The 25,097-nt window shown below is 41.3% G+C and overlaps 2 protein-coding genes across 3 annotated transcripts; both read right to left on the reverse strand.

Moving 5' to 3' along the window:
• Positions 1-52: 52 nt before the first annotated feature.
• LOC112179226 (RNA-binding NOB1-like protein) lies at positions 53-3,213 on the reverse strand. Of its 2 annotated transcripts, none has more exons than XM_040511850.1 (5): positions 2,622-3,213; positions 1,573-2,476; positions 1,024-1,192; positions 461-580; positions 53-360 (listed from the first exon to the last, which is right to left on the reverse strand). In XM_040511850.1, the coding sequence occupies exons 1-5, from the start codon at positions 2,941-2,943 to the stop codon at positions 208-210; spliced, it is 1,668 nt and encodes a 555-aa protein (XP_040367784.1). In that variant the 5' UTR covers positions 2,944-3,213; the 3' UTR covers positions 53-207. The 2 variants fall into 2 exon arrangements, with proteins under 2 accessions (XP_040367784.1, XP_024173348.1); XM_024317580.2 differs by having other exon boundaries at positions 1,573-2,452; positions 2,622-3,208.
• An 18,702-nt stretch (positions 3,214-21,915) lies between these two features.
• On the reverse strand, positions 21,916-24,999 carry LOC112179943 (putative disease resistance protein RGA3). The gene is made up of 2 exons (XM_024318432.2): positions 22,238-24,999; positions 21,916-22,140 (listed from the first exon to the last, which is right to left on the reverse strand). The coding sequence occupies exon 1, from the start codon at positions 24,842-24,844 to the stop codon at positions 22,238-22,240; it is 2,607 nt and encodes an 868-aa protein (XP_024174200.1). The 5' UTR covers positions 24,845-24,999; the 3' UTR covers positions 21,916-22,140.
• Positions 25,000-25,097: the final 98 nt, after the last annotated feature.

Genomic DNA, 25,097 nt, shown 5'->3' on the forward strand with positions numbered 1-25,097 from the left:
TTGACCCAGGTCACTTTGGTTGCAATGTAATTGTCTTTTCATCACCAAAATAAAAATGCTGATAGCTACTCTAAAATTCCATTAAAATTGCTCTCTCATAACATAGAGCACATGATTATCACACAATTTATGATGGCAAAACACCAACACTGGAGCCAAAACAAAATATTAGTCTTTTTAACACACACAAGACGGTTAAACAAAACCCTAATGCTTGGAATGTGAATAGTGATTGTCATTGGGATTCCTCCTCCCGCTGAAAGCAGCTAATGCCTTCCTCACTGGAGGCTGCAAAGGAGCCTTTTTATCCGAATGGTGGATGAAGATGAAGTCATTGGAAGTGAGTAGGTCGTCATCTTCCTGGAGGTATAATAAGACACTTCAGTATTAAAATTAAAAAAGTAAGAAAAAAACCAGCAATATTTCACATGTGCACAAACCGAAAAAATTGAAATTTTACCGGCTTATTTGATTTCTTCTTTGTCTTTGGATGGAGGTACTTTTGTGGAAGCTGATCCTCACGTAAAACAGGGTTTTTGGTAATGGCATTTCTTCCACCTTGTGGTAAAGGAAGTGAATACTGCAAACAGCCAAGCATTAGGATGCATGCATAGTCAAGAGAAACACAGCTTCAAGTGAAATACAAAAGTAAAGAATCAAAGCTTACAGGATCACATCAGCCAATGCAGACATACAAGAGATGGATTAAGGGATGAAGGATGGAATAACTTATGTTCTCTAATTCAGATATAAGGTTAAGTTAATCTCACATCCCATTCAATTAGAACTGTGAATAGATTGCATGCTTATGTTTGTCCCAGTACCAAATGAGCATACAAATTAGAAACCAATTGACAATCCAGTATGCAATAAACAAATGGAAGGAACAACTAGAGGAAAAAACAAGTATAGCAACCACTCTTATCATCACCTTATACATACACAAGAGTTAAGGAACGAATAAGCAACAATAAGTACCCGGGCAGTAACCAGTTTCTGATAATAACTAAAAGAAATACTCACTCTTGTGCCACGCTTGGGGATCCGAGGCTTACGTGCCGCAAGAGTAATCCCATTCTCACCCACTGTAACTGCTACCTTGCACAAGGTACCACCATTTCCACACTTTGGACAAAACATTCTCCCAATTTCATTGGTCAAAGTATTACAAGCATGGCATTTCAAAATCCACCTACAGAAAGATGAGAGATCAACTATAAAATGCTTATGATACAGTTGTTTCATCAAGCACATATTAGAGGCCCCAGTCCAGAGGACAGAACATTTAAATTCATCCAAAGCAACTTATATGCAAGTCATCTTCATAAAACATCATCTTATGCACAGGGTGTTTCAGAAAACCTTGAAGCACGAATATTAGCAAAGCAGCAGAATGATTCCTTTTTAAAATGTGTTATATGATAAAACCTACTACGTAAATGATTCCATTTTCAATCAAAAAGACAGAAAATAGAAAGAAAAAACAACATAATGAAACAAGTCATTAATAAATGCAGTTAGTAAAAGAATGAGAAAGGTTAATAAAATGGGGTATATGTATAAAACAAATACCTCTTCAGCTGGCGGATCTGCATTCCTCCAGGTGCCAACAACCGTAAACCCATCTGCAGAATAACATTTTGCATTGCAAAATCACTTGTTATACAAGCTACACTAGACTCATACAAGGATCTCAGCATCCAGCTCTGCTCACTACTATCATCGTTCACATTTAATGTATCAACACTTGCACCATTATCGCTTGAGATCTCCATGTGATCCAGCCTTTCATTTATCATTTCAACCTCATCTCCTTCAACAGAAAAATTCACATCCACAAGTACGCCACCACTTGTGTTTTCCTCAGCATGTAGCTGAGGATCATTATCAGCTGATGCCGCCTCATAAGACTCACGTCTAGCTTTTCTTCTCAAAAACCTTCTATGTGTACTCCGACTAACAGCAGGCATCCAGTCACCAGTATTATCATCAACTTGTCCTTGGGACGCATCAATTCCATCAGAAACCATCTTCCCTTCAATATTTATCTCTTTCTTCTTTGGAAAATATCTCCTATATCTCCCCTGAATGCCCTCACCACCCTCCTGATTCTCAGAATGAACATCACTTCTGATTTCCACCGCAGAACCATCAACAGAAACATTCAAGTTGATATCTTTCAACGGACGAATCCTCGAAACAGAGTTGCTCTTATCCTCCGCTTTGTTTTCCAGCGCTTCCCACTCTTCCAAATTGGGGACATTATTTTCCCAGCCGGGCAAGTCCTTCTCCGGCAACCTCCTGACATTGACAGTATGCACCGGCGGAGGACAGTCCCTGAGGTGCTCAGTGCCATGTATCTGAGCCTCCAGTGTATATGTCATAGCAATAAGACGAATATCAACCCCTGACAGTGACTGGTAATCTCCAGTAGCCCTCGCAAACTTTTCAACTGCCAAAAGAAACACACAAAACCCTAATTCTATCACACACAAAACCCTATCCCATTCTCAATCACATAACCAAAATATTAATTGATAAAATTAAGTAAAAATGTGACCTTTATTTTTATCGATTAAAGGTAAACAAAAACTAAACCAATAAATCCATAAAAATGTAACCTTTATCGCGATATTCAGGGGAGGGCTCCATGGTGTGGACTTGGAAGGGAAGGAGGGCGAGGCGGTGGCGGGAAATAGGGTCACGGACCTCTTCGTCGATGACCTCGGGGATGGAGACGAACTTGTCGGCGCAGTGGGCGAGGGTCTCGCCGCCCTGAATGATAGCATTGGCGTCGACGACTGCGACGGCTATGCCCTTGGAGGACTTGCAGCTTTCGACCAAGACTTTGGTGGTGGAGGAGTTTTGGGGCTTTGGGTCTGGCTGCTTCTTCACGATGTTGCTCCAACTGGAGGCTGGGGCTGGGGTGACCGTGGCGTCCATGGTTGATGAGTTGCTAAAACCCTAGAGAGAATTATAATATGTCAAGACCACCCTCCTTCTAGCCCACTACCAGAGGCCCACTCCCTTCACTTCAGAGGCCCATCTTCCCAATGCCTACTCTATGAATTGCAGGGCTGTGAGCCGAAACAGAAATCGCCCTGGATCCCAAATTTTTATAAAAAAAAACTACCAGGTCCCAAATCCAGATCCAAACCTTAATAAGCCCACTACCCTGATCCACCCAAACAAGCCCAAACCCAGATCTGGAAGATTTGTTCTAAGCTCAATTCTCAAAGGGAGTGTACCCTGGCAGCCACTCCAGCAAATCTGTTCATTTCTCGCCGCTGCCGTTGTGCCAACTTGATCCACAGCCTGCCACCTCACCATTCTTGAAATGATGTACTCCAACGTAGCTAGCCTGCTTCGATATGAGCAACACTCAAACCTCATTGCCAAGCCATCCCATAGATCAAAACATGCATAGGCCAAGCATCACTCGTCCAGTAGCATGACGAGGAGATGTCGGAACCCCATCGGAGGAGAGGAAAATCACAGAAGTTGGCCTTGGTTTGGTGGCGGCCATCTTCTTTGGGTTTTCTCAAGAAAAAGATTGGGTCGCTAAATTTATAAGATAATACGTTTCAAAAAAATTCATATAGATCTCATATGATATATAAATTAATAATTCCTTGATACAGTGTTCATAATTCAATTATAAGGGCTACTCAATTTGTTGTTTGTTTCTTCTTGAAATTAATGTCACCATGGATCTCATCTCTAACTTTTCTTAACATGGTAAGAAGTTTTTTCTATTGGAACCTCCAAATTTACTCACTTGACCTCTATGCTTTTTACACCTCTTATCAAATTTTCAAATACTAAATTTACTCACTAAACCTCACTAAACTTCCTCAAATAACCTCACTCATATAATTTGCAAACAAATTATTATCTTTAAAATAAAAATTTTAGTCATTTCAATGATTTAATCACTCTATAAATCGTAGCTAAATATACATTTCTTAATCAAACTTGAGTTTCAAAAATTAATGTCTAATCAATAAGAAAACGCCATGAACTATTATGTTTTTTTTTTCCATTTTAGTTGTGCAAAAAAAATTGAAGAAATCATTTGTTTTTATTCTCCAAAAAAAAAAATCATTCGTTTTTTTAAATATTTTTATTTTTATTATTATTTTATTTATTTTTTTATTTTTTTACAAATATAATTGATTGACTTAGATTTAGGTCATAAATCATAAGAGGAATTATTTTGTTTTCCCTCACCAATATGCGTTCAACATATATATCATACATTTTTATGTCACATGATCTTAATACATTTTTATATATTTAATTCTTATTAAATATATATGAATGCTTTAATGAGTATGTAGTGAAATTGGAAAATGAAAATAGGTAAGGAAAATAATAAGGAATACAATCTAATATTATTGAATTGGAAAGTCTACATAAAATAAATGTAATATTTTTTTGGTATAATTATTGTCCTTAATAGTCATTTTATGGTAGGTTATATATGTCATTTAATAATTAATAATAGAGTGAGGTCAAGTGAGCCGATTTGGAGGTCCCAATAGAAACTCTCTATGAGATTTTCGCATTTCATTCGTCATTGTTGATTTCTTTACACCTTTGAGGTGAGAAGCCATTATTTTTTTGGGAGTAAAATTTGCACTTTCCTTTTTGTAAACCACACTCCTCGTCGATAGAAATTCCCAATTTACCCCTCACTTTCTCTATCATCTTCCTTGTGTATGCTCTCGGCTTTCTCATTTTTGTTGAACCCTTTCTCCTTCAATCTTCATTGAAAAGGTATTCGTCTTATGTGAGTGCAAAATTTGTCTCTCCATCTTCTAAGACTAACCTTTCAAGAATTCAATTCTTACTAATCAGTGCTCACTTCATGCATGCTAGGCAATTAAAGCCAGTTTCCAGAACTAAACCCACTTGAAATCAAATATCAATTCCCAATAGAAAGCTTTCTAATTCAAACTCTCTGCATCCAACTTCTCTGTACATAGCCAATGGCCAAGTCAATAGGTTGGGTTGGGAAGGTTTGGAGAGGAGGAACCTATAACAAGGGTTAGGTGTCTGGACAAAGAAGTATAAGAAGAGAAAGCTCACAAAGTAGTATATGAGGTTAAATTTGAGAGTTGGGACTAAAAAAAATACTGGGTAAATACTCATCTCGATCGCATCTGGTTTTGTCAGGACAATACTTCTAGTAATTCTATATGAGATTGGCTGCATAATATAAAAGATTTGTTATTGTGGCTGCATGTATCCTATAAGTGGACATACATGCGATAACTAAAAAGAAAGAGGAGGAGAGAACCATATGCAACGGGCTGGTGGAGGCTTTGACTAAGAATCTGACATGATCTTAGCAAATTCGTGGTTTAATTACCCGTAATCACAGTGACAAGAGCACTCAAAGATGGCTGCCAATCAATGGTGATGCTAAAGATGATGGATGTGAAATTTGTTAGCAGCTGCTGTTGACTGATTAGTTGGTGATCAAAACTGGAATTGAATCCACTATAGAAAACACATTTTTCTTGAGGTTGTCGAAAAGAAGAAAAGAACCAGATGGAAATAAGAGATGGAGAGTAGTCAGAAGGGTAATTGTGGAAACAAAAATATTAAAATGAAAATGGGAGTGTGGTTTACAAAAAAGGGAGTGCAAATTTCACTCCCCTATTTTTTTTGTATGATATGTTATGTTACTATGACTTTTGTTTATTTAAATTAAGTTTTGGTTGGCTTAATATTCATAAAATGGAATAATGTACTACGTAACGGCTTATTCTAGCTTGTAATGAATATTTATTCCACCCCAGAGACCTAATTCCAAAAAAAAAAAAAGTTCATAAAATGGAATAATGTAGTACTGTACATTGAACAATGTAGTAAATTGAACATAATAGCACATTAAATAATATATATGTAAATCATTGAAAAATAATAATAATATTTACGAAAATAAATAATATTTTAATAAATTAATAACTCTTAATTTATTTATCGATTATTAAATATTCCCTAAATTAATAGAATTTTCTTGGTCCCAAGTCTATTGATTTATGGGAGTTTAACTGTATAATCAATAATTTAAATTCAACACAATACCCAATATTATTTCATTTGAATAGTGCTAGGTTCATATTTCAGTAACTCCATTCCTTTATATCGATGATCAATGATCTGCAATTAATAAACAGAAACAATTAGTAAACATTAGAAATACCAGAAAAATTAGCATGAAAAACGAAATGTATACAAGCAATTACTAGATTGTTACCTAATCATCACTTGATGCAATGATCTTGTTGGTGCCATTTTCGGCATCAACGAGTCAACGGAGGTTCCGTTGAAATCCAAGTGTAAAGTGGTGGGGTTGTTTTCTTCAAGTGGGCCTATCTTTTCCTTCGATTAGTTTGACTACGTGAGTAGCCCTGGTCGTCCACTTGTGACTGAAGGTATGCCCTGGTAGTCCTGTGCCTAGCCTTGGTCGTTCACCTCTTGTGACTGAAGGTATGGCCTCGGGCTTCCTTCACCTGATCCTGGGCCTCCAAGCTACCTTGTTTGGTGAAACTGATAGTCTCGTCCCGGACTTCCTTCACCTAGTGTTGGGCTTCCTCCACCTAATGTTGGGCTTCCAAGCTCCTTGTTGGGTGAAGCTAATAGTCTCGTCTCAGACTTCCTTCACCTGGTGTTGGGCTTCCAAGCTCCTTTCTTGGGTGGAACTGATGGCCTCACATCGGGCTTCCTCCACCTGATGTTGGGCTTTCACCACCTCGGGTTGGCGGAGCTCTATGGAAAGGACTATGCATTTTGGCATAGCTTTCGGAGAGGAGAGAAAGTTGAAGTCCCCCTTTCTGCTTGTGAAGGATTGATATTTATAGGAGAAGGAGTAGTTGAGATGTTGAGGGAAGGCATGGGTTCTTCCCGAAAATCAGGGTGTTAGCCCCATGATTTCTACTTCCTGACACTCCATCTGACAGAGTTGGTGACAGATGTCACAACTATGTGGTCTCTTCCTCTCACGTCACTTTTGGACCATGCCCTCCGACCATACCTATCATCAGAGCATGACACCTGGCCTAATAGGTAAGAGTTGGCCCTTGATTTCCGCTAACTATGTCTCCTTTGCAATCACTTTGTCTAAGAGTGATCCTGGTAGTCGAGGCCTTAGCCTTGGAGGTCGTGGCTTCTAAGCTTGGGGGTCGAACTCTTGGTCTTGGGGGTTGAGGCTTTGGATTATGACTCTCTAGTAGTGAGGTCATGATATGTTTTTGCCTTGCCATCCAAGATGGTGAGTCAATTACATGGTGACCGTCCAAGACTTAAGAGGTGGAGATCCAAGGTTGAAGACTCGGAGTATCAAAGTGAGGCATCTCATTAGTCATGATTATTTCCATCTTAGAGTTATCTTTTCATTCTTGATGAAAAGTTTAAGTGCGTTGAAAGGTCAGAGTCCTACGTGGACTCTTTGACATTTCAACGCGTACCACGTGGAATGGGTTGAAAAGTCAAAAGTATTTGTCGAACCAAATTATGACATCAACAAGCCCCCAGTTCCCTGGCCAAGCAAGGCTTATGTTGGGTAGGGAACTCAATATGAGGGAAATTTGGTGAATCTAGGCTTGAGTAGGTGGTTCTTAATGAAAGAGCAAGAGTGGATGTAAAAAAAGTTAACCTCGTTGTGTGGGGGTGAGTTTCTATATGTGATAGGCCATCACTATGGTAGTTTGAAGGTCGAACTACGGAGGTCATATGTGGATGAAGACGACATCCCCGACTAGGGATGATGATAACCTTGAATGTCGAAGGTCCATGGTAGGAGACTGAACTCATTGTGACTGATCTCCAATAGAGAGAAGGGTAACATCCTTGACAAGGGTGAGGATAGGTTAAATGACTTCCTTTTGTTTCCCTTTGAGCTTTAACTATTGGCTCTAATTTATCATATAAGTGCATTGTCCCTACTTTTGCCATAACTAAACTATTAGCATAATTTATAAGGGAGTGTAAGACCTCTAACTATTGTTCGGTCTAAAAGTCTCACAACTGGTGGTCGTGGCGGTTGAGAGTCGACCAACCTCAAGTGCTCGTTGCAAGTATCGGCCATTAAGACTCTCTCACCTGGCGACTCAAGTGGGTTGGACCTCGAGTGAACTATGTGTGTTAGTCTCAGTTGTTAAGACTTGCTCACCTGTGACTTAAGTGAGCTGGACTTTGAGGGCACTCTGTGAATTGGTCTCGGCTAGCAAGACTCTTTCATCCTGTAGCTCAAATCCTTGGGGTGTTGGAATACCAAGGATGTCTATTATACAAACTACTACTATATTTATCTTAGATGGACTTCTATTGAGATAGCTATACCTTTGTGTTCCAATAAACTTCTAGGAGTTTATATATAGATAGATTTGTGGAACTGGTACCCCACTTGGTCCGCGTTTGGGCATTGACACAAGTTCATCAGTAATGAGCTAATGTAACCAGAGATAATTAGTCATATGCCTAGCACGGGGGTCTTTGCCGAATTGTTGAATAGATGGATATATTTTCAAGCTAATTCGTTTGTGCAAATTCCGATCTCAACATAATTTATAGCATGCAAATAGTATAGAGACACATATAGTAGATACATAGAACGCCATATAAGATGTAAAAATCAATACATAATAGAATTGAGCCCCCGGCTCTCTAGGGCTAACATATTCCTATTGGTGTTCGAAGATTCATCACTCTTGGCATATCAAGGAAATCTTTAAAGAGGATATAATGGTGCATGTGATCATACTTTATGATACGACAAATAAGTAATTTAGAGTAGGGTGTACCGTTTGAGGTGTACCTAGCTCCTTCGAATGTGACTTGTTCCGGACGGTGTCTCCATGTAGGCATTTTCTTGATGCAGGCCTTTGGCAACAAAAAGCGTGGAGTAGTGGCATGTCGAGACCTTTTTGGTGGGAGTACAGGTCTAAGGGCAATAAGATGGTGGGTTGAAAGCTCTTTCTTCTTCTGGGGTTAGCTCTCCTAACTACTGATTTTTCGCCATATTGATGAATGGGTATTTTTGCCATGCATGCAAGACTTGTAAACCCATCTATATGTTCGACTCGTGTGGTAGTACTCAAGCAATGCCAAAATCTCAAGATTGTCCGAGCATTGAAATATGATCAAACGGTGGATGCTCAAGGTCTTTGCGCCGGTTGATCAAAGTTGTCTGGTCCTAGTAAAATAGTTGAGATCATCGAACGAACACCAGCATGGCATCCTCTCGCTAGTGCGCGGTCATCATTTGATAGACATAGACAAGTCTACCGTAAGGATTACTACGCTTTGAAGCTCGTCATTATCCGACATCTTTGCGCTGGTGGTGTAGCCATCAGATTTTTAGGGAGTTAGTATAGCAGCGAAGTCGAGGACATAGGTGTGTTCCTAATTGAGGTCAACCTCCTGATCATGAAAGGATGGTGGACTGGAGTCCTATAATCTTGATGCCAACATTGTGTAAGATTTGTGCATTGTTGGTGATGGTATGTTGATGAGGTTGATCGATCATCTTTGATCAAAGCTGCAACTTTCTTGTTAGGGTTGATGAGCATCGTGTACGAGATCTCCACATCAGTCATTTATCCAACAAGCGAACATAGTCTTTCTATGTTGGACCTCCAGGGGTCTGGTCCATGGCGTAAGCTGCCTCCTCATGTCTTCAAGGTTTGATTTGTCGTCACCTCATTCTATAACATCAATTTTTAGTGACATGCTGATCAATAGCATTTCCATCGTCTTCTTGTCCCCTTAGGTGTTGGTTAAGACCTACGATGGTGGATGCATGCTGAAATTCCAATGAAGGTGGAGGGTGCACCCAAGTTTTCTCCATTCTTGGAGAGTCAATGGAACCTCCATGGCATTCGAACATCAAGCTTCAACCATAATAGCATTGATGAAGCATGAGTCGTGTGCATCCTTTTAGCTACATGTTACGACTAGGAGCTAAAGTCTCTCCCGCCTTGGTAATATGGTGGCAATTGGTGATGGAGCTCCAAGCTTGTTGACTACCAACTTCAATCTGAGTAGTGGACTGTCAATAGCTAGACGTCGCCTATCATGAATCTTGATACTTCTTATGGCAGCAACGGTCAAAGACTTCTAGCATGAGTGGATTTTAGTTCTTCGTTTTTGGTGAAGCAAATGGTCTTGTTGTCAAGCATTTGGCGGTAAATTTTTTGCTCTTCCTAGCGACTCCAAAGCTTTTACAACTCTCTCCTATTACGCCAGTGTCCTGGGCTACCAGGCGTTGGGGGTTCGGGGCCTTTAGTTCGTTCCAAGGCTGCTACTTCATCTAGTGGTGGTCACACAATGTCACGAGAATTGAAGTTGCTCGTCATTGACTATGCGTCGGAGGTTCCTACGCGTCCTTGTGAGCTATCATCTAATGACTTGGATGTTGAAGGTAGGGCCGTTGCCGGATTTCTAGTAGAAAGATTCTCCGTGTCAGGTAGCGTGCATGATCTTTATGTGAATCTCCTGACTACACCATTCACCAAATCTACAGACTTTGTCTGATCATCAATTCCTGGCTTGAATTCTAGTGATGGTGCTCCAACGATTATAATCAGCTCATCACCATCCAGTGATAATAATGATTAGCATGGGTGATATGAGGATCAATTGTATTCGTCAGCCTTGGGTGGTGATGGTTGCTTCGTGTTCGCCAAATCATAAAAGTGTTTGTCTTTGCGACATTGGTCACCCTTGGTCTCCTCATCAGTGGCATGTCGGGGGAGTACACATATGACAACATCATGTTCAAGAGTAGGCTATCCTCCGTCAAATAGAGACATGTGGACAAAGATTTGTAGATATGAACATGGAGTGTCCAGCCTACGATTGGTGTAGAAGGTGGAAGCCGAGGTCTGTAGTGGCAATGGTTGGTGGACTTCTCTTCTAGTACTTGCAAGCATGATATACTCGAACTTGTGCTCCTCCTCATAGGTGGATGTCCACCCTTGCCCAATTTGTCATTGTTTCATCTTTCATTCGTAGTTGTAGGTAAGGCTCTAGACATCGAAGGTCTTTCCGGCATACTACACGCTTCCTTCTTAACTAAACCAGTGAACACGCGCCAAGCGTTCAAGGTTCCCACAGACGGCACCATTTGTTGGTGCCATTTTTGGCATCAACGAGTCAACGAAGGTTCCGTTGAAATCCAAGTGTAAAGTGGTGGGGTTGTTTTCTTCAAGTGGGCCTATCTTTTCTTTCGATTATTTTGGCTACGTGAGTAGCCCTGGTCGTCCACTTGTGACTGAAGGTATGCCCTGGTAGTCCTGTGCCTAGCCTTGGTCATTCACCTCTTGTGACTGAAGGTGTGGCCTCGGGCTTCCTTCACCTGATCCTGGGCCTCGAAGCTACCTTGTTTGGTGAAACTGATAGTCTCATCCCGGATTTCCTTCACCTAGTGTTGGGCTTCCTCCACCTAATGTTGGGCTTCCAAGCTCCTTGTTGGGTGAAGCTAATAGTCTCGTCTCAGACTTCCTTCACCTGGTGTTGGGCTTCCAAGCTCCTTTCTTGGGTGGAACTGATGGCCTCACGTCGGGCTTCCTCCACCTGATGTTGGGCTTCCACCACCTCAGGTTGGCGGAGCTCTATGGAAAGGACTATGCATTTTGGCATAGCTTTCGGAGAGGAGAGAAAGTTGAAGTCCCCCTTTCTGCTTGTGAAGGATTGATATTTATAGGAGAAGGAGTAGTTGAGATGTTGAGGGAAGGCATGGGTTCATCCCGAAAATCAGGGTGTCAGCCCTATGATTTCTGCTTCCTGACACTCCATCTGACAGAGTTGGTGACAGATGTCACAACTATGTGGTCTCTTCCTCTCACGTCACTTTTGGACCATGCCCTTCGACCTTACCTATCATCAGAGCATGACACCTGGCCTAATAGGTAAGAGTTGGCCCTTGATTTCCGCTAACTATGTCTCCTTTGCAATCACTTTATCTAAGAGTGATCCTGGTAGTCGAGGCCTTAGCCTTGGAGGTCGTGGCTTCTAAGCTTGGGGGTCGAACTCTTGGTCTTGGAAGTTGAGGCTTTGGATTATGACTCTCTAGTAGTGAGGTCATGATATGTTTTTGTCTTGCCATCTAAGATGGTGAGTCAATTACATGGTGACCATCCAAGACTTAAGAGGTGGAGATCCAAGGTTGAAGACTTGGAGTATCAAAGTGAGGCATCTCACTAGTCATGATTATTTCCATCTTAGAGTTATCTTTTCTTTCTTGATGAAAAGTTTAAGTGCGTTGAAAGGTCAGAGTCCTATGTGGACTCTTTGACATTTCAACGCGTACCACGTGGAATGGGTTGAAAAGTCAAAAGTATTTGTCGAACCAAATTATGACATCAACAGATCTCTCCATCAATTTTAATCTCAGCAACATGAGTGATCTTGGACCTGTCCTGACCTTCTTTCCTTCTGCAACTTTCAGCCAATTTAGACAGTCAGCGATCTTCAATTCTTTCAAGGCAATGAGTTGATCCAACCCCTCCAGCAAGGCCAACAATTGAGGGCAACCTTCGATGACTAGTTTTTGCAGCAGCATCAAGCTTTGCAGCCACTCTGGAAGTACCTTGAGATGCACGCAATTTTCGATGTGCATGCTCTATAGGCTGGGTCTGGAGTTGAAGCCAATGGGGCAAAGCCTCTAAATTTGACATTTTGGAGATGGAAAATGATCGAAGACCTCGAATGCCTTCTCCCAAACTCATCAAGTCAAGCTTCTAACAATCAGAGATGACTAAGGCCTTTAATGGTGTACTCAAGTATATATGGTACCGACTCTAGATTTCCACAATTGCTAATAACAAGAATTCGAAGATTAGTAAGAGATTGTACCACTTCACCTAAGGATTCAAGATTACTGCAGTTGTGGACCTCGAAATGTCGAAGAGAAGTGAGGCTTTTGATTTCTTCGGGCAAAACCATCCGACTTGTGGTGAACACCAACTTTCTAAGGTTGATCAATTAAGCTCCCTATGTCTTTGGGCAAGCCCTTGAGATTCTCACAGCCTGAAAGTAGCAATGTCTGCAAATTTTGCAACTCGCAAATGGAATCCGGGAGCTTTTGCATGCTTGGATTCCTAGACAAGTCCAGATATCTCAAGTGACTCAAATTACCAATTGAATTTGGTAACTTCTCAAGATTCCAACCACTCAAATCTAGCGCCCGCAGGTACTTAATCTCTTGATGCATGTTTTCAACAAAGGTTTGTTGGTGACCATGACAGTATCTCCTGGACTTAGAAATAGAATGGTCCACACTTTCTTCAGCGGAAGCAAGTAATCAGGAACTCGTACTTCCTTCATGCACAAGTCATCTCGCGAGATTGACACATGGCGAACTTTTTTGTCAAGATTGGAGGTAGAAGGGAGAAAATTTTCAGATGAGCACTCTACTTCTTTGAGCATGCTTCCTAGGGTAGTTATGCCTAAAGGAACCCCTCCACACTTCTCTGCAATATCGTCTCCGATTTCCACTAATTGTGGATAGCGTTCCTCTTCTTCCCTTCGGCCAAATGCCCTTTGAACGAACAAGGACTAACAATCTTCGCGGTGAAGACCTTTTAATGGATGCACGTATACAGATCCCATGCATAATCGAAGTAACTGACTCATTGCGTGCTTTGACAATGATTTTACTCTCATTGGCTCCAACGTTTAAAAGAGTTTTTAAATCAAGCCATTTTGAAATTGTTACTCCAATTTGAAAGTAAAACTGTGACATTTAATTTTATCGATTAAAGGTTAACAAAAACTAAACCAATAAATCCATAAAAATGTGACCTTTATCGCGGGATTCCGGGGAGGGCTCCATGGTGTGGACTTGGAAGGGAAGGAGGGCGAGGCGGCGGCGGGAAGTAGGGTCACGGACCTCGTTGATGATGACCTCGGGGACGGAGACGAACTTGTGGGCGCAGTGGGCGAGGGTCTCGCCCCTTTGAATGATAGCATCGGCGTCGACGACGGCGATGGCTATGCCCTGGGATGACTTGCAGCTTTCGACCAAGACTTTGGTGGTGGAGATTGAGGAGGAGGAGGAGTTTTGGGCCTTTAGGTCCGGCTGCTTCTTCACGATGTTGCTCCAACTGGGGTGACGGTGGCGTCCATGGTTGGTCCATGGTTGGGAGAGAAGGCTAAAACCCTAGAGAGTTGAGAGTTATACTGCTTGATGCCTTGCATGGCTGCATCAACTCACTTCTAGGCCACTATCAGAGGCCCATCTTCCCGATAGTTAGTTTGTCTGCATTACCACGTGCCTACTCTATGAATTACAAGGCTATGAGCCAGGTAGTTTAAATACTGTAAAGCTGGCTACTTTTGTGGTATCGTTGAAATGATTGAACAACTTCCAGTAGACTTGTCGACAACTTCAAACTAATAATCCTTGCAGTTTAATCCCAATCAAAATAAAAGATTAGGTACCAAAACAGAAATTGTCCTGGATCCTAAAATTTTTTTTTTTATAAAAAAATCTACCATATCCCAAATCCAGATCCAAGCCTTAATAAGCCCAAAGTCCATTGCCCTGATCCACCCAAACAGGCCCAAACCAAGATCTGGAAGCAAATCCAAGCCCAAACCCAAAAGGGGTGTACCCTAGCAGCCACTCCAGCAAATATGTCCATTCAGCCCAAAAGAGGTCCAAATCTAGATCCAGCCTACCGCCTCACCATTTCTGAAACAAAGTACTCCAACGCAGCCTGCTTCGATCTGAACAAAACTAAAACCTTTGCTGTCAAAACCTCATAGCCAAGCCATCCTAGAGATCAAAATTAGCATAGGCCAAACATCAATCGGTAGCATGACAACGTCAGAACGCAACTGGATGAGAGGGAAATCGGAGAAGTTGGCCTTGGTTTGGTGGTGGCCATCCTTTTTTTTTTTTTGGGTGGCGGCCATCTTCTTTAGGTTTCCTCAACTAAAAGATTGGGTCGCTAAATTTATAGATATTACGTTTAAGAAAATTCATATAGAACCCATGTAATGCCCAAGCTGCACCTCACCAGCCTAAGCTCGTTACAGTGCCGCGAGTCTCTAAAACATAAACCGAACTCTCGATTTACATCCTAGAGAACCGCTAGGCATTTTGTTCAAATTTTTTTGGAAAAACACAGTGGAACCTACAAGTACTTTTGAGGTGAAAATATTTAAATCATTAGAATTTTCATTCATCCGGAACTTGAAATGAATGTACACACGACAGTACGAACTTCAGGAAATGAGAATTTGATCAAATTAGACACAAGGCGAACTATCAACAAATTTCGGACTACGGAACTCAAGGAAAAGAATTCAGAACAAACTCTAGATGATAGTTTACCAAACTTGTTCTGCACACCCAGCTTCGTCAGCTATTGTCCTGTCACCAGTGCACACTACCTGCATCCAAACTATTGTAGGGGTGAGCTTTCATCCTCGAGGCTCAACAGGAACTCAGCTCGACTAGGTTTGAAACCGATAATTGAAGTTTTGGAGCTCTAGTATAAAAACATGCTTAAACCAAGTATTTGAAAGAACGACAAACTTTTCTTAAAATGTTTTTGAAATCGATGCATGTTGCTCAATTGAATACGCGCGCTGAATCCCATACCCGATGGCCAGTCTCATAGACTCACTACACGACCTTACCTCAATTTACTTCATCACCAGGTAAGCATAGGGAGAGCCTCCGCTACCTAGCAACACACACGTACCGAGTCCGTGATTACGGATACTCAGATGACCGACATAGCTAACCCTTCGAAGGTTTAGGGAATCGAACCCTAGGATGTCAGTGCCCCTTCGCTCTCAAGCCATCACATTTCTCACGATTTAGTTAGTATGCATTGCATTTTAACATAACCAAACAATACCACTTAACATGCATCACTTTAATAAAATATACAAGAAAACCACTAATTGAGGAGTGTCCTGAATCCCTACCTAAACTCCGATGCTTTCTCTCTCGTACTCCAAGAGTCGTGAACCTTCTGTTCCTCAGGTAACTGGAGTCCTAAGTTCCGATATTTCGATAGTTAATATCTCATTGAACTAATAATTGAAATCTCGACAATTACAAATCGTACAATCAAGTTTTCCTGGTTTGACCAGAAATTGACCAAGGTTTAACCAACCTTTCCTGGCTTGACCGTTTTGACCACGTTTGACCAAGTATATATATTAAGTGCACCCAATTTATATTAATTTCTTTTCTTTTCTTTACTTTTTGAATAAAGGAATTATCTTCATATAATAGGAACTTAATAGAATTGATTACAATCGTAGTGTAACACCTCCAAAAAATAATTTTGGAGTGCCATCAAGTGATAAGAAAATTGTGCTAGCCTCAAGTCAGAGTGACCATTACATACCATTCCGCTATCATGTAGGGACAGAACAAGAAGATGTGGTAGTACCTACGGTGGTACATAGAGATAGGTCAACTCATTGTACATTCAGTGCGCCGCTGTTTTAGGATAACTTGAATCCTCTTTCAGTACTATTCCAGAAGATTCACTAGAGTAATAGGCGGTAAATAGAAGCATATTTAGTTGAAACAATCCACCGGGGTCCCAGATACCAAACCCTAAATTACTCAGGCTCATCAAGTTGGGCCCAAAACCAAAAAGCAGCCCCACCTGCTTTGGACACCCCAAACAAAGGCCTCCATTCTGATTTGGGCCATCCAAATGATTTGGACACCCCACCAAAAGTTTGCATCCCCTCACCAGCAGCCATCACACTAGTATCTTCAGCCACCGCTCCTTGAGGACAGAGTGCGAGATTTCGTGCCCTTGCCATTGTGGATCGGAGCAGGCACCCATCGCCGACGTCTGCAAAATCTGAGCCTCTTGCTTCACCTGCATATCGGACCCAAGCCGCCCAGCTTTGGGCAATAGAGTCATGACAAAAACGGCAACGCTCAAAACCACTTGCCGTCGCCATCATTGAATGGAGCATGAAGCTTCCCACAGCCGCTCGGCCCGCATCTGCATATCCGAGTACCATCGCCTCGCCTGCATGCATAAAACCAAATGACCTAGCCATTGCCTCTGACCTAGCTTGTCTCTGCCGACCATCAGAGGCGCTCAGGCCACCATGATTTGCACTACCTCTCACCACCGCTTCTAGAATCAGGTCTCCCATTAAGATTTGGTTTGGTTTGAGACGCGCCCTATATGGACGAATCCCAAAATCTCAATTTTGCACCCATCTATCCTTGGGTTTCAACAGAGTAGACCACCGATCACTCTCATTTACATCATCCATTTCACTTTGGCGCAAAGCGAAAATGGGAATACAAATTTGAGGGCTAGATTCGGTGGTCGCCATATAAGATCAGCGTTGGAGGGCCACCATCAGGTGGCTTAGGAGGGAGACCGGTGCCGGCCGCCATTGATGGAACACAGAGGTCCAGAGCCTAGGGTTTGGGGAGAGTCGAGCCATTCTTCCTATTGTTGGATTTTCTTTTCTTTACTTATTACCAAACCACAGAATACACAAGCAACCAATAACAATTTCACCAACGAAGGATCCCAAATTTACTTAACAACTTCGTCGCATAGTAATTCAACGGAATTTACTACGGACACCCAAACTTATTCCATTCTAAATCAAGGTGTGCTCAAAACACTAACGACACCCAATATCATAGCTTGACCCTTTTTCAATTGTTCCATAATCAATTCGAACAACCTGCCCTAGCAACTTTAGCAAAACACTAACTTGTAGAACCATAAACAATCTCAATCCACCATTCCCAACAAACTGTCGTAGCCATACTAACAAGACATCGAAATTGATAATCACAATCCATTCACGTCAAAATAGGGCAACCCATTCTACACATGCAAACAAACCGTCGAAGTGTACAAAAAAAACTGAATCTTTTTGTGGGGTGATAATGAAAGTAAGAAAAAAATTCATTTGGTGAACTGGGATACTGTTTATTTGCCTAAGAATCTTGGTGATTTAGGTATCAAGAAATCTTCTGATATGAATCAAGCTATGCTTGCTAAGGCTGGTGGAGGTTATTTGACAGGACCCGCCCCGGATTTCACCTTGAAATCCGAAGTGACCCTGCGGGGCCCACCTTAGAAGAAATTCTACCAAAAATTTGGCGGAACTTCCCCTAAAATGGGCTACCCAAACCTGTAGAAAACATTTACACTCCTCAATCAATTCATCCTTATGCTCCTGGAGCCACCCTGCTCCCCAAATCAACATCAGTCTCCAATTCACAAAACACGCATCCCAACTCAAATATCATAAATCCCATAAGTAATCAGAGCAATTCTAACAGAAAGGTATAAGAGGAAAACCTAATTCAACGACAGATGCGGAAGCCATGCTGTTGACTATGCCTCAACTCCGTGTACGCCCGACCTCAACCAATTCGCCTGCAAACTGGGCATTTGAAACCGAAGGGCCCAGGGGAAAGTACATAAAATACGTTAGCGTGAGTGGACAAAAATAAACAATTTTTAAACCAAGTGGATTTTATACTTTCCCATATATATATTTCCTTAAAAACTCTCGATGCATGAAACGATTCAGAAAACAATTCACGAGAAGCCCTGCTCAAGAAAAACCGATTAGCCCCGCTAGTCACAAACAACCGAGAGGAAAGATCGAAACTCCGATACTCGACAGGATAAAACCAGCCCCGCTGGTTACACGGAAATCAGACTAGGCCCCACTAGTCGAGAAATGGTAAGATATAAGGAAGAGATATCACCATACGGGAAATGGAGCCTCTCAGGCTCTACCTACCCTCAACTGCCACTCACACATAGATTGTGCGAGGAGGAGAACTAATAACCTCAACTTCCACTCACACATAGATTGTGCGAGGAGGAGACCAAATGACCTCGACTGCCACCCACGTGAGGAGGAGAATAAATCACCTCTACTGCCACTCACCAACACAAAGTAGGTGAGGAGGAGAACAAGCTACCTCAACTGCCACTCACCAACACAAAGTCAGTGAGGAGGAGACCAAATGACATAACACGCGTATGGTGAGGAAAAATCATCGAAAACCAGTAAATCCATGTAGCTTCCCCATATTTCTCACGAGATAGAAACCATGTATTCAACGACGTGACCCCGCACGCCAAGATTACTCTCAATCTCAAAATGGATCAGTGAGAAATAGGAATAAATCGACGGCGTGTCCCACACGCCCAAAATATTCTTATATCCGTAACCAAAACCGGAAATTAGTATAAGTAAATCTCATTTCCAAAAATCTCTCAAAATCTCCAAGAAGCCAACCAAATCCAAAATCCTTAATTAGACATTCCCGATGCCAAAACCAAAGGTCAATAAATAAATGAGAAAATCCAACTCCATCGAAACTCATCTTAAAAATCTTCCAGGAGCTTAACTCGGTGATTAGGGATATGCTTAATTCCGGAAATTTACCTCGGAAATAAGGAATTCATCAAATAATATTATAAATCATAATCAACCTTTGAAACTCAACATCAAGAGCAAATCCACGAGATAAACCGAGATCGAATTTCCGAAAATCAAATCATTTGCTCAATAAGTAATATGATTAAAACTAGAGCATTATTTAAGAAAATAATTGCATGCATCAATATTTAAAAATAAAAGTCCACTCACAGTACTATTGGGCAACCACGCAAACGAGTTCCTTCATCTAACCATACCTCGCGACATTGCCCTGTACACAATTATATTTCCGTAAATGGCAATCCGATAAAATAATTACGAACTTAAACGAAATCCGAAAATCTCTATCTCCATTACTTCTCAAATTCACCCCAAACCTCTTCCACAACACCAATTCCTCAATTTATATATTCCACAACGAAAACGAGGGAGATCCAACGGCCGGATTTCCCACAATTCAATCACAAAACTCCAAATTTCGGAAATTCACAAACAATTCCAAACTCCTCCAAAATTCACCAAACTTCACATACAAGCTCTATGATAATTATAGAATTTAACTAGCCAGAAATTGAAATTAAAAAGCTACCCTAGCCGCCGTTACAGCCGCCCACAGGGGCGGCGCCGCCGCCACTGCCACCAACTCCAATGGACACCAAAATTTGACAGCGGCACCTACTCAACACACTGATTCAACTTCTCAACTACAACATTCCCAAATAACAATTAAAAACGGCCGAAATCGATCAATGAACAAAACCCAGAAATCCTCAAGAACCCTAGAATTTCAATTCGTCGATTCGGCATCTACACAATAAATCGTGATACAAGGCCATAGGGGAAATGATCAGTGATGAAAACCGAACCTTCGACGGCGAGATGGGGACCGGAGGTGGCCGAAACCGCCGGAAATCGGCAAAAACCTCAAATTGCAGCCGGAGGGGATTTTGCTTCGATCCGTGCTTTTCCGGTCAAATCGTCGAAAACCAAGGTTACTAGGGTGATCGGAGGGAGGAGGCGCTCCTCTGATGACCGGTGGCACGCCGGTTGGTGGCCGGAAAGTGGCAAATCGAAAGGGAGAAGAAAAATGGCCGAACCGGAGAAGAGAGAGGTCGGGGGAGAGGAGAGAGAAGAGGAAGGGTGGGTTTCCGGAAATGGAAACCTACCTTGGGTAAATTTCTATTTTAATCAAAAATTACCATGAACAGTAACTTCACATTTTTGGCCATAACTCTCGCATACTAAGTCCGATTTTTACGCACCACATATGCATGCGCTCGGTTTAACGTCCCCTACAACTTTCATGAAGAACCTTTCCTCAAATTTTGACCCGAACAAAAAGTCAACTTTTAGGGCCACTAAAATACCGAATTAGGGTAAAAAGTAAGAGCAGTTGTCGTTTACCGTCCAAATGACTAGTAAACGGGTAAGTGAAAATACGGGATGTTACATTATTTCAAAATGATACTGGTTTGTGGGCTTCAATTTATAGAGAAAAGTATCTGAAACATAGCTATTTGTTTGGTCAAAGCTATCAGCAATCTAAGGATTGTTTTAGTACTTGGAGAAGTGTTCTTCATGGTGTCAATTTGTTGAAAAAAGGTTTAATTTGGAGGGTTGGTGATGGTAGAACAATTATGTTCTGGACTGACGTGACGGCAATGAAGAGAGGAAGAGATCGATGGTTGTGCGTCGTCGATCGGTGGCCGGACGGCGTCACTCCGGTTAGGTTTCTCTCTCGAGTCGCGGTTGTGTCCGGGTTAGAGAGCTCTGATGCTCTCTCTCTCTCTAGCTATCTGGGAGCAATCGATCACGATCCTTGATCTGATCAAATACGCTTGACAACCCTAGGGTCAATCTATTTTAATGGCTAGGATGAAGCGATGGATTTATGGATGGTTAGGATTGCACCGCAGAAATTTCTATTTCTTTAATTCATTTTCTAAAATCCCACAACTTCAGAAAATAGATATAAATAGCTTGCTTACTCGAAAATTTTTCACGAACTCATCGTATTTATCATCCAACTCTTAAATTGAGGATTTCACTTTGTGAAATTTCTGAAAATTTTCCCAAGCGCTTGGATGATCATCGAGATTGTTAAATAGTTTATTGTACGACCTCCACTAAGTTCGATACATTTTTTCGGGGCTCAGACCCCATGTACTATATAAGTACATAAATTAATAATTCCTTAATTAATACATAGTGTTCATGATTTGAGTATAAGGACTACTTAATCGTTGTTTGTTTCTTCTTGAAAATAATGTCACCATAGATCTCATCTCTAACTTTTCTTAACATGGTAAAAAGTTCTAGTGTGGTTTTCATTTCATCTGTCGTCGTTGATTTCTTTACACCTTTGTGGTGAGAAGCCATTATTTTGTGTATGAGTGTTACTAACTTACTATGACTCTTGTTTATTTAAATTGAGTTTTGGTTGGCTTAATATTCATAAAATGGAATAATGTAGTACTGTACATTGAACAATATAATACATTGAATAAAATAGCACGTTAAATAATGTATACGTAATACATTGAACAAAATACAATAATATTTAATAGGATTTTCTTGGTCCCAAGTCTATTTACAGAGGTTTAACTGTATAATCAATAATTTCAACACAATACCCAATATTATTTCATTTGAATTTGACTAGGTTCATATTTCCAGTAACTCCATTCCTTTAGATCGATGATCAATGATCTGCAATTAATTCACAGAAACAATTAGTAAACATTAAAAATTTCCGAAAAATTAGCTCAAAAAACGAAATCTATACAAGCAATTACTAGATTGTTACCTAATCATCACTTGATGCAATGATCTCTCCATCAATTGTAATCTTAGCAACACGAGCGATCTTGGACCAGTCCTGACCTTCTTTCCTTCTGCAACTTTCAACCAATTTAGAACAGTCATTGATCTTCAATTCTTTCAAGGCAACGAGATGATGCATCCCCTCCGGCAAAGCCAACAATTCAGGACAACCTTCTATGACCAGTTGTTGCAGCATCATCAAGCTTTGCAGCCACTCTGGAAGTGCCTTGAGATGCACGCAATGTTCGATCCGAATGCTCTGTAGACTGGGTTTGGAGTCTTGAAGCCAATGGGGCAAAGCCTCCAAATTTGACATTTTGGAGATGGAAAATGATCGAAGACCTCGAATGCCTTCTCCCAAACTCATCAAGTGAAGCTTCTCACAATCAGAGATGACTAAGGCCTTTAATGGTGTACTCAACTGTGGCAGTGACTCTAGAGTTCCACAATTGCTAATAACAAGAATTCGAAGGTCAGTCAGAGATTGTACCACTTCACCAAAGGATTCAAGATTACTGCAGTTGTGGATCTCGAAATGTCGAAGAGAAGTGAGGCTTTTGATTTCTTCGGGCAAAACCATCCGACTTGTGGTGAACACCAACTTTCTAAGGTTGATCAAGCTCCCTATGTCTTTGGGCAAGCCTTTGAGATTCTCACAGCCTGAAAGTAGCAATGTCTGCAAATTTTGCAACTCGCAAATGGAATCCGGGAGCTTTTGCATGCTTGGATTCCTAGACAAGTTCAGATATCTCAAGTGACTCAAATTACCAATTGAACTTGGTAACTTCTCAAGACTCCAACCACTCAAATCTAGCGCCCGCAGGTACTTGAATCTCTTGATGCATGTTTTCAACAAAGGTTTGTTGGTGACCATGACTGTATCTCCTGGACTTGGAAGTAGAATGGTCCACACTTTCTTCAGCGGAAGCAAGTAATCAGGAACTCGTACTTCCTTCATGCACAAGTCATCTCGCGAGATTGACACACGTCGAACTTTTTTGTCAAGATTGGAGGTAGAAGGGCGAAAATTTTCAGATGAGCACTCTACTTGTGCCACCGAGATGGCCAAGTCATGAACTAGCTCATGCATTTGGAAGGCTATGAAATGAATTGAATCTTCGTGAATTTGAAACAATGATCTAGAACATATCTGCCTTATGTAGTCTAGTCCCATCTCTTCAGGCTCTTGGCTTCCTTTTGAGGATTGAAGAAAGCCATGTGCCATCCAGAGGGGGACCAATTCTGAACTTCGGAATGTGTAGTCTTTGGGAAAGAGTGAGCAAAAGGCAAAGCATGGTTTCAAGTAGGGCGGCAATGCATCATAGCTCAATTTGAGGGCAGGAAATATGTGGTCGTGCTCCTGTTCCAGCTTCCAAATGTCGCTATCTCTTACTTCAGACCAAGCATGCTGTTCTCTTTTTAAACAGAGCATGCTTCCTAGGGTAGTTATGCCTAAAGGAACCCCTCCACACTTCTCTGCAATATCGTCTCCGATTTCCACTAATTGTGGATAGCGTTCCTCTTCTTCCCTTCTGCCAAATGCCCTTTGAACGAACAAGGACTTACAATCTTCGCGGCGAAGACCTTTTAATGGATGCACGTATACAGATCCCATAATCGAAGTAACCGACTCATTGCGTGTTGTGACAATGATTTTACTCTCATTGGCTCCAACGTTTAAAAGAGTTTTTAAATCAAGCCATTTTGAAATTGTTACTCCAATTTGACTCTTGTCCCAAACATCATCTAACACTAACAAAAAATGTTTATCAGTTAAAACATTTTGTAACTTCTTTTGCAATTGTTCTAAACTTTCATCAACCCCACAGTTCTGGTTAGTTGCAGAAGTGATTATTTCTCGAACCAATCTTTTAATATCAAAGTGGTCCGAGACATATACCCACATTCTCAACTCAAAGTTTTTCACTACCCTTGTATCATTATACACCAACTTGGCAAGGGTGGTCTTTCCCATACCTCCTAAACCCAAAATGGATATAACTGAAACGTTCTCACGAACACCAGGATCTTTCAATCTTAAGTTCAAGAGATGAATGATAATCTGTTTTTTATCATCATCTCTCCCAATAACATCATGGACTTGCACAAAAGAGTGAGTCTCCCTCTTTACGTGCACCTCCTGCCAATCTCCTGCTCGTTCCTCGAGAGGAAACAAAGCCTTTTCAGCTGCCACTCTATCTAACGTTTCTCTAATCTCTTTGATTCTATGAGCCATTTGGATGTTAAACACAAGTGGGTTCCAACGCGAAAAGAATGTGCGTACCTTTACTATTACAATATTGCCGCGATTGTTCAGCACTTGCATTTGTAGCTCTTTGAATGCAAATTCATCAAGCACATCATCGACGTCGTAGCATACATCTTTGAGCTTGCCTAACCACTCGGTCAGACGGGGATCCTTCCTCTGCTTTTCCTCTGCATCGAGGACCACTTTTTTGACATCTGAGAAGGTCTCCGTCAGCTTGGCTAGCTCATCTGTGACACCCCACGCCAAGCAAACTTCTTGGTAAGTAAAAGAAGCTAGCCCAGTCATGGCGTTCTCTGCAATGCTAGTGACAAACTCCCCCATGATAATTCTGAAAGAGGAAGAGAGCTTTATTATGAATCAAAGTATGGTTGCTTAGTTGGTGATTGGGATGTACTTGCTATGAACCAATGTCAAATGGCTTTTTATAGAAAGTAATTGGCTTGCAGGGGAATGTGTCATCATCAAGTACGAGACATACAGGAATATACTTAGAGACTCCTGTATGTCTCGTACTTGATGATGACACATTCCCCTGCAAGCCATTTTAAAATTAAAGAAAACATATATTATATGA

Source organism: Rosa chinensis, chromosome 7 (assembly GCF_002994745.2).
Source record: "Rosa chinensis cultivar Old Blush chromosome 7, RchiOBHm-V2, whole genome shotgun sequence".
NCBI lineage: Eukaryota > Viridiplantae > Streptophyta > Magnoliopsida > Rosales > Rosaceae > Rosa > Rosa chinensis.